Source organism: Sinocyclocheilus grahami, unplaced genomic scaffold (assembly GCF_001515645.1).
Source record: "Sinocyclocheilus grahami isolate Dianchi unplaced genomic scaffold, SAMN03320097.WGS_v1.1 scaffold389.1, whole genome shotgun sequence".
Lineage (NCBI taxonomy): Eukaryota > Metazoa > Chordata > Actinopteri > Cypriniformes > Cyprinidae > Sinocyclocheilus > Sinocyclocheilus grahami.
In genome coordinates this window covers 184,366-194,375 of record NW_015505568.1, presented here as the reverse complement: position 1 = coordinate 194,375, position 10,010 = coordinate 184,366, and the positions used below count along the sequence as shown (strand labels likewise).

General features: G+C 33.7%; 2 protein-coding genes across 2 annotated transcripts in view; both read left to right on the top strand.

The window, feature by feature from the left end:
• Positions 1-3,724, top strand: part of pfkfb2a (6-phosphofructo-2-kinase/fructose-2,6-biphosphatase 2a) — a 28,361-nt gene extending 24,637 nt beyond the window's left edge. Inside the window, exons 15-16 of the mRNA XM_016231360.1 lie at positions 3,110-3,228; positions 3,504-3,724. Of these exons, the coding sequence (XP_016086846.1) occupies positions 3,110-3,228; positions 3,504-3,522 (138 nt within the window). The 3' untranslated portion in view covers positions 3,523-3,724. The remainder of the gene's footprint in view (positions 1-3,109; positions 3,229-3,503) is intronic.
• Positions 3,725-6,048: 2,324 nt separating this feature from the next.
• LOC107550131 (complement decay-accelerating factor-like) lies at positions 6,049-8,585 on the top strand. The gene is made up of 6 exons (XM_016231359.1): positions 6,049-6,185; positions 6,775-6,837; positions 7,347-7,484; positions 7,578-7,674; positions 7,929-8,002; positions 8,353-8,585. The coding sequence occupies exons 1-6, from the start codon at positions 6,101-6,103 to the stop codon at positions 8,583-8,585; spliced, it is 690 nt and encodes a 229-aa protein (XP_016086845.1). The 5' UTR covers positions 6,049-6,100.
• Positions 8,586-10,010: the final 1,425 nt, after the last annotated feature.

Here is a 10,010-nt window from a genome sequence, read left to right as displayed (position 1 = left end):
ATAATTACCCAATTATATAACTGCGAGGAAAAATATTGAAATATATATTTTCCTCCCATCTAATATTTATTCCCTTTAGGTGTTCCGCCTACACGTCATTTTCTTTCCGAACACGGTATTGGGATGTGGGGGAGGGGGGGGGGGGATCACGATGCCGGCTCAACATCGTGATGTCTATCAGCCATCGGCGATGGACGATGGCATCGTCTATCGGCCCAACCCTACATGAGTGAATCCGCTAAATTGTTCTGCCATTGATGGTGATAACTGCAATGGACGGATCTGACAAGAGAAAATTCAGAGTAACAAAACTACAGCAGCAAGTCTGTGTTGGCTGAATGTATTTAGCAGCTTCTACAGTTAAAGACTTAAACCACTCTTTTTGATTAGTCCTTTTTAAAGCAATGTTTTTTTTTTTAATTGTTTTTAAATTTAATCTAAAAAATTTCTAAATATTTAATGCATTATTATATTATACCATTAAAAATGAACTTAATTTGTAGTTAACTTGTTAAGTACTTAAATAATTAACCCTTCTAGGCTGTTGGTGTCTGGGCTTTATTTATTTATTTATTAAATGACATGAGACTTTGGACTTTGTGACTTCCTGCATTTGCTATACTTCATAGTCATTTTGTAATAAATCCAAAAACAAGACTTGGGAGTGGAAATGGCAACTGAGCTAATGAGTGATCATCTGCTGCCATCTACTGGATATAATTGTAATTTCATGTCATTTTCATCTTACAAGTATTTGTTTTCCACCAGGAGACAATTTTTCTTCTCGTCATCTTCATGAATGAAATGTGAATATTTAAAGTGAATTTTACAGCACAGCTGTAGAGTTAAAAAATAATAAAGCGTTTAAAATATTATAAGTGTTTAAAAAATATGTTTAAGTGTGTGTGTTGGGTGAGGGCGGCCTCGCATTTTTGTCACCTTTTCCACCAATGATGAGTTTGCATTCCTGCAAATACTGAAAGATATTTGATTTTATATTTTAAAAAGAAATGTATTTTTAACATTCTTCATAACATTCAAAAAGTTTTTGAAAGAAGTCCCTTTTGCCCACCATTTATTTGCATTTATTTGATAAAAAATACCATACCAAATATTTTTACAATTTAAAATAACTATGTGAATATTTTGTGAATAACATATTTCTATGTGAATATATTGTAAAATAGAATTTATTCCTGTGATCAAGGTTGAATTTTCAGCATCATTACGCCAGTCTTCAGTGTCACATGATCCTTCAGAAATCATTCTAATATGCTGATTTATTATCAGAGCTGGAAACTGTTGTGCTGCTAAATATTTTTTTGAAAACTGCGATACATTTTCAGGATTCTTTGATGAATAAAAAGTTAAAGAAGAGCATTTATTTAAAATAGAAATCTTTTCTAACAATATACACTACAGTTCAAACACTACAGTAAATTTTTATTCTTTCTTTTTTTGAAAGAAATTAAAACTTGTATTCAGCGAGGATGTGTTAAATTGTTAAGAAATGATGGCAAAGATTTATATAGTTAGAAAATATTTATATTTTGAATAAATGCTGTTCTTTTTAACTTTTTATTCATCAAAGAATCCTGAAAAAGTATCGCAGTTTTCAAAAAAATATTTGGCAGCACAACTGTTAATAATTCTGATAATAAATCAGCATATTATTCTGATTTCTGAAGGATCATGTGACGCTTTATACTGGAGTAATGATGATGGAAATTCAGCTTTGCATCACAGAAATAAATTATATTTTAAAGGATATTAAAATAGAAACCATTATTTTATATTGTAATAACATTTTGCAAGATTACTGTTTTTTTCTGTATTTTAACGGTTTTACTGAAACTCAAGGAAACTTGATTCAGACTTTAAGGAATGTGTCCTTTCATTGTTTCATGAATCATTAATTACAGAGTTAGGTCTATCTTGTAAGTGATTTTTCAATGGATCTTTTAGAACGTTTAATATTACTGAGGATATTGAAACTCATACGGTTATATTAAGTTTTCATGTTTATTATCATTTAGATTATCTTTCATTATAAAATGTTATTTATACATGCTTTTATCTTGCCTCAGATCTGGAAGGATATATTAAATAGTTTTATAATTATAATTTGAGTTCAAGTTGTCAGATTTTTACGTTTCTGATTTTAGGACGCACAAAGTATGTTCTTAATGTGTGTTGAATGTTATGATGGCCTGTTAAGGATGTGTTCCTATCAATCGAAGGCTGCATTGTCGTTGCTTCGTGCAGCTTGTTATTATTTTTTAATCCAAATATGAGTGATTTGATATGATCAGATCTGTAAGTGCCTTTGCTTCGCTAGTTCGCAACCAAAGTGTAACCAAGTCCTTTATTTTAATGTAAGGTGTTACAGAAAATACATTTTGTGTTCTGGTTTCATTGCATCACAATATCTATATCACTGTTATGTGTTATAGTTATAACTAAATATGTATGTCATGCTAATCTATTGATAAACATTTTGTGATCTAATAAATCAGTCGGTGATGCAAGTACAATTTTTTTCTGTCATTAAAATAGCAATTAAACTGTTATTTTACTATAATTTATATACTATTATAGTTTTGAATCAGATTTTATTTTTATATTTTTAAAGTTGTAGTAATTTTATGTTTCTGTTTTGTTATTTTTTTAATATCGAAATAGTTTGTTAATTTAGTAAATTTCAAATTCAACTAAAATGAGAAATGTTGCTGAAATATATATATATTTTTGTACTTTATAATTTATTTTATTTCAAGTAACAAACTTTTTTTTTACTGTTTTAGTTTTAGTTACCTATAATTACCCTGCAATTAAAGGGGTCATATGATGCGATTTCAATTTTTCCTTTCTCTTTGGAGTGTTACAAGCTCTTGGTGCCATTATTGACGGAATAATACATGCATTTAGTTGATATGCTTTGCATTAGTTTCTTTTTTATTATTATTATTTAAATTTAATGTAGCCAAGCATTTTTGGTGAAAATTAACCAAAAGACACTGACATGAAAGTAAAAAAAAATAAAAAATTGTTCTGTGGTTAACGGCTGATTGAAGTTGTGGAGTAAGTTATGTTTTAATTTCCTTCGTAGTGGCCAGAGTCACACAAACAGCTCTGGTCCAGACTGGCCTGCCATGTGGAAAGGGTGGGTTGTTTGAGCTTCACAGACACAACATCGGACAGTTTTGCTCCCACAGCTCTGGAAAACAAGTAGTGCGTTCCTTTTTTTAGAACATTTGTAGCTGGTCCTGAAACAACATCAAGCGAGTCATCCATATTGTCAATGGCTGTTAAAAGTATGTTTAAGAAGTGATAAACGGGTGAGTCATTTAGTTTTGGGAAGTACAGTGATTAGAGGATGTTGAATTCTTGAGAAAATCATTCCAATTTGTTATTTCCTGAAATTTTGATCCAATCGTGTTCTCTTCAAATCAAGGTTGCGTTTGCCAAACACATCAAAGTTGTGGCACATTGTGTCTCCACAGTAAGTTCATCACAACCTGAAGGTGGAAAAGATCCATCAGGGATGAACGACAGAAACTGTGGCATTATGTATTAAAATGGTGCTCCACCCGAAGCGGATGAAGTAATGACTGTCTTTCTTAAGATGGGGTGTGAGTGTTTTGACCCGTTTTACCGGCCTGACCTCAAACCGCCTGCTTGCCTTACTGGATCTCTCGCAGAGGATGTTGTTATAATAATACAGTCAGAAGTTATGTGCAGACTGAGAATGTTAGGTTAGGTCTACTGTTAGGACTACTCGATCAAGGATGATGCTGAGAATAATCTTCTGTATTCCCAAGATAACATTTGTGTATGCAAAATGTCTCAAGGATGACAAAAGATAACTGTGAATGTTGAGGCTGCTGCAAGTCAAATAAAACTTTGCTTTATCGTTTTAAAACCATATACTGACATTCTTGATTGAGTTGCTCTTATTTTGTCAAAATATTATTTTAACATCTTGTCCATAAACAATGTATGCAATGCAATACAACGTACATACAATGTATGACTTATGAAGGAGCGATAATACTCTAGTCATAGACATTAAACATGGATGAGCTTTTTTTAATGATATGTTGCAAAACCTTTACCAGTTTTGGGGCCAGTTGCTTAAACATAGCCACTCGTTAAGACTAGTGTAATTCAATGAATAAGTAATTCAATGTATATTGTTAGGCATATATATATACACTATCAGTCAAAAGTTTGTGAACAGTACGATTAAAAACATTTTTTTTTTGGCGTATTGATTACCATTTGTATAACCAAAGTTTTACTACAAACACAATGGTTAAACTATGGTTAGTGTAGCAAAACCATTGTTCATATGTGACCCTGGAGCACAAAACAAAAACAGTTTTGTGAATTTAGTATTTTGTCATGTCACTACATTGTTTAGAGCATAAGAAAAATTTAGAAAAATGATATTTTATTCATATGTTATGCCATGTCCTCTGTAGAGGACATCGGGACTTTATAAAGTCCTGTTTTTAAAAAAATAAATAGACATGAAAAGGCAAAAAGAGTGGGATTTTTGTTTTAACCAGAAATCAATTTTCATTTTTTTAAACCAAACTTTATATAAAGATGATTCTCAACTATGTTATGAAAGATATGTTTAAAAAACATTTTTTCTTTATGCAAAATGTGTGTAAAATGGCCATAAACTATTTTTTCCATTATATACAATGTATCTATAAACTGAATCTAATTTGCATAATTAAGGTATTTTTGGGGCAACATAGAATGAACAAATAAATGCAATAATGGGAGTACTAATTAGCCAGATTTTCTTAATAAAATATTCATTTGTTGTGTCTCCCAAAATGTGTAGTAAACATGCTTTAAAGGGGTCATATGATGTTGCTAAAAAGAACATTATTTTTGGTGTAATGAAATGTTTATGCGGTTTCAAGTAAAAAAAACATTATTTTCCACATACTGTACATTATTGTTTGTCCTCTATGCCCTGCCTTTTTGAAACGCGTCGATTTTTACAAAGATCATCGGTCTGAAAAGCGAGGTGTGCTGTGATTGGCCGGCTATCCAGTGCGTTGTGATTGGCCGAATACCTCAAGCGTGTGACGGAAATGTTACGCCCCTCACCATATTTGTCAATTAGTCAGATTTAAATGATAATTACAAAATATGATCATATTTCCATTAGGGTGTTTCATTTGATCACTAAATGAATGTCAGCCATTTTTAAAGACCATAGAGAGGGAGAGGTCATGGTGTAACATCCAATCATGTGGTATCTCTGAAAAGCCCTGAATGTGCTCCGTACAGGACACCCAGACCTAAAACTGTGCCATGTGAGGTCTCAGAGAAATCGCTAAAACATAATGTCCTCTACAGTGGACACAACTCCATAGCTGGTAGTCAGGAGGTTAAGTCGCTGGGCTATATTTGTAGCAATAGCCAAAAATACATTGTATGGGTCAGAATTATTGATTTTTCTTTTATGCCAAAAATCATTAGGATATTAAGTAAAGATCATGTTCCATGAAGATATTTAGTAAATTTCCTATCGTAAATATATTAAAACTTAATTTTTGATTAGTAATATGCATTGCTAAGAACTTCATTTGGACAACTTTAAAGATGATTTTCTCAATATTTAGATTTTTTTGCACCCTCAGATTCCAGATTTTCAAATAGTTGTATCTCAGCCCAATATTGTCCTATCCTAACAAACCATACATCAATGGAAAGCTTATGATGTTTAAATCTCAATTTCAAAAAATGATGACTGGTTTTGTGCTCCAGTGTCACATTTGTGGTTACCATATAGTAACATATAACAATATACTAGTAACATAATAAACACTAAGCTAGTTAAGAGAGTCATAAAGGCGTCTCGATGGACCTGCGTTCTGTTCGACTTAAATGTTGATATTATTTGAACGAGTCAGTCGTTTATTGTTATTTTACAAGAAGCAAACCTGATGTAGAAAAGCTGCTGCGAGTTGAAACTGAAATGAGGGCAGGGTTTGAGCTCTCGTGACGACAGTGTGTGTGTGTGTGTGTGTGTGTGTGGTTTTAACACAGTATTTGTTTGGGTTGAAACTGTTAGATGCCTTCAGTTCATCTGCAGTTGTCCGTGAATATGGAGCTTGTTTGGAGGAATATACTCATACTTGTGTTTGCGCACTTCGTTGGTGAGTAACTTTTAAATGTCTACACGACCAAACTAACTCCATATAACCATCAAACGCTCGATTTGACACGTCTGCATTTGATACACCGCACCGTTATTCCAGCCAGTATTTACACATATTCTATATTTGAACTGATGACTATTCAAGTAATCCTTTATTTCTATTTATGTATAAGCCGTTTTGGCAATATTCAGTGCTACTGGAAGATCAATGCATGCTGTGTATTCATAGGCATAAAGTTAAACATTAAACTCATAAGCTATGAGGTGGAGTTGTTTTCTTGTGCATTCCTTAGAGATTTTTTTCCCCTTAACCACAGGTTTAAAATAGATTTCCCTCCACCTGGAGTCTTACAATTGCATAATATCTAACTACTGCACAGTTTACATTCAAAACACTCGGTATGGATTATTCACCTTTACACAGACTATCAGTATCATTATATAGGTAACTAATTAAGTGATTTAATAGCAAGCATATGCTATTTTTAGTATGACCACCAACATGCATAATAATTAACAAAACTGTTGAGGCAACTGCATTTTCACTTTTATTTTTGTTGTTGAGCTGTGCTTTGAAACTGTTTCAGTGTCTCATTTGTCTACTCGATGTGACGAACCAACAAAGTATCCCGGCAAGCAGCTGCACAAAAATTATCTCCATAAATTAAATATTTATGTATAAGCCGTTTTGGCAATATTCAGTGCTACTGGAAGATCAATGCATGCTGTGTATTCATAGGCATAAAGTTAAACATTAAATTAATAAGCTACGAGGTGGAGTTGTTTTCTTGTGCATTCCTTAGAGATTTTCTTCCCTTAACCACAGGTTTAAAATAGATTTCCCTCCACCTGGAGTCTTACAATTGCATAATATCTAACTACTGCACAGTTTACATTCAAAACACTCGGTATGGATTATTCACCTTTACACAGACTATCAGTATCATTATATAGGTAACTAATTAAGTGATTTAATAGCAAGCATATGCTATTTTTAGTATGACCACCAACATGCATAATAATTAACAAAACTGTTGAGGCAACTGCATTTTCACTTTTATTTTTGTTGTTGAGCTGTGCTTTGAAACTGTTTCAGTGTCTCATTTGTCTACTCGATGTGACGAACCAACAAAGTATCCCGGCAAGCAGCTGCACAAAAATTATCTCCATAAATTAAAGTTCAATGATGGAGAAAGAGTGGTGTATACATGTCCCCTGGGTTACACACCATCAGAAGGAAGTCTAACATCACGGTGTCTGCGAGGACACTGGACAGCCTTGAACCTGAAATGCCAAAGTAAGATGCATCTGTTTATCTGTGTCTCTAAAATATCTCTTTTATTCATTCATTGTACTCCACGTTTTCATATTTTCTCATTTACTCTCACAGAGAAAAAGTGCAATGCGCTAGGTGACGTAGAGAACGGGCAGTACATTCGAGAAGGACAATCATTTGGCGATAAAGCCATTGCTACGTGTAATAAAGGGTATTTGAACCTTATTTTCATTTTGTTTTTAAATGTCTGCAGTCCATAAATTGGTGAAAACATTGTTAATTGATAATAAATAGAACAGGTAGAATAAGTGTAGAAAGTTGCTTATGTTTTTGACTTGGTTCAGCATCCATAGATTGTTCTAGATCTCCTTCTACTAAATGGTTTTACTAAAGCAGGCCAATAATGTTTCAATTTCATGATGTTAATGTCTTTTTGCTCCTTAATATAATTGTTTTCTCATGCAGATATGTTTTGAGAGGAGAAAGAGTTCGTATGTGTATGCAAAACGGTTGGAGTGGGACGGACCCCATCTGTGAGGGTGAGTTGAACCCTTTGTCATATTAAAATCATCACAAAAATTTACCTTAATTTTATTAAAACACTACAATGTTTCTAAGGGTCACAATCACATTCTCATCAAAATACAATTATATCTTCTAAAAACCATAAACTTTGAAAAAGTGTGACGCAGGAGCCGTTTCGACAGACACTTACTAATGTATTAGATGTAAGAGGATTGTATGGCGGTAAATCCCTCTAAATCAGAGGTGGGTTTTCCAAGATTTGTAGAACTGGCTCTGCAGCTTAATGTCGCCCTCTTGTGGTTGATTCCTGTAATCAGATGTCATGATTTTGGCACAATCAGTTGTTTATTTTCTTCTGGTTTAGTGTCGAAGATCATGTGTTTAGCACCTGCTGTGGCAAACAGATGGATAAAACCTGGAGAAAGGACACAGTACACACCCCAAGACACTGCAACCATTGTCTGCAGTGAGGGATTTGTACTGACTGGCTCGCCACAGGTCACATGTGGACCAGACGGCCAATGGCAGGGCTTGCCTGCGTGCCGCTCGAAAGGTAATTTATGTTGTTTTCACACTTGGTTTGAATACTTAGTCTGAACCTGATTTCAAATCCACTTCTTCCTCCAATGATGCATTTCAGGAGATACAAAGCATGAATGCTGCTCACTAAAAGCAGTTTCTTGCGCTAAACTTAACTAACTCTACCCAACTGGCACCGGATGTCAATTTAACCACAAATGTGTTGGATTCCAGCATTGGACAGATGTTGAATTTTGGTTGGAAATGAAAACTGAGTTGATGCCAAAACCCAATGTTGGATTTACTTAGACTTCTAACATTAGACAGGCATTGAGTTTTGATTTGAAATGAAAATCGCGTTGATGTAAAAACCCAATGATGGATTTATATCAACTTCCATTGAGTTTTGGTTGGAAATAAAAATTGGGTTGATGTCAAAACTCAGTGTTGGAGAGACGTCGCATTTTGGTTTGAAAAAAATGGACAGACGTTGACTTTTGATTCAAAATTAAAATCGGGTTGGCGTCAAAACCCAGCGTTGGATTTATATCAACTTCCACCATTGGACAGATATTGAGTTTTGGTTAGAATTAAGAAATGGTTGACATTAAAACTTCCACCGTTGGACAGACATTGAGTTTTGGTTAGAATTAAGAAAAGGTTGAAATTAAAACTTCCACCATTGGACAGATATTGAGTTTTGGTTAGAATTAAGAAATGGTTGACATTAAAACTTCCACCGTTGGACAGATATTGAGTTTTGGTTAGAATTAAGAAATGGTTGACATTAAAACTTCCACCGTTGGACAGATATTGAGTTTTGGTTAGAATTAAGAAATGGTTGACATTAAAACTTCCACCGTTGGACAGATGTTGAGTTTTGGTTAGAATTAAGAAATGGTTGATATTAAAACTTCCACCGTTGGACGGATATTGAGTTTTGGTTAGAATTAAGAAATGGTTGACATTAAAACTTCCACCGTTGGACAGATGTTGAGTTTTGGTTAGAATTAAGAAATGGTTGATATTAAAACTTCCACCGTTGGACGGATATTGAGTTTTGGTTAGAATTAAGAAATGGTTGATATTAAAACTTCCACCGTTGGACGGATATTGAGTTTTGGTTAGAATTAAGAAATGGTTGACATTAAAACTTCCACCGTTGGACAGATGTTGAGTTTTGGTTCGAATTAAGAAATGGTTGACATTAAAACTTCCACCGTTGGACAGATGTTGAGTTTTGGTTCGAATTAAGAAATGGTTGACATTAAAACTTCCACCGTTGGACAGACGTTGAGTTTTGGTTAGAATTAAGAAATGGTTAACATTAAAACTTCCACCGTTGGACAGACGTTGAGTTTTGGTTAGAATTAAGAAATGGTTGACATTAAAACTTCCACCGTTGGACAGATGTTGAGTTTTGGTTCGAATTAAGAAATGGTTGACATTAAAACTTCCACCGTTGGACAGACGTTGAGTTTTGGTTAGAATTAAGAAATGGTT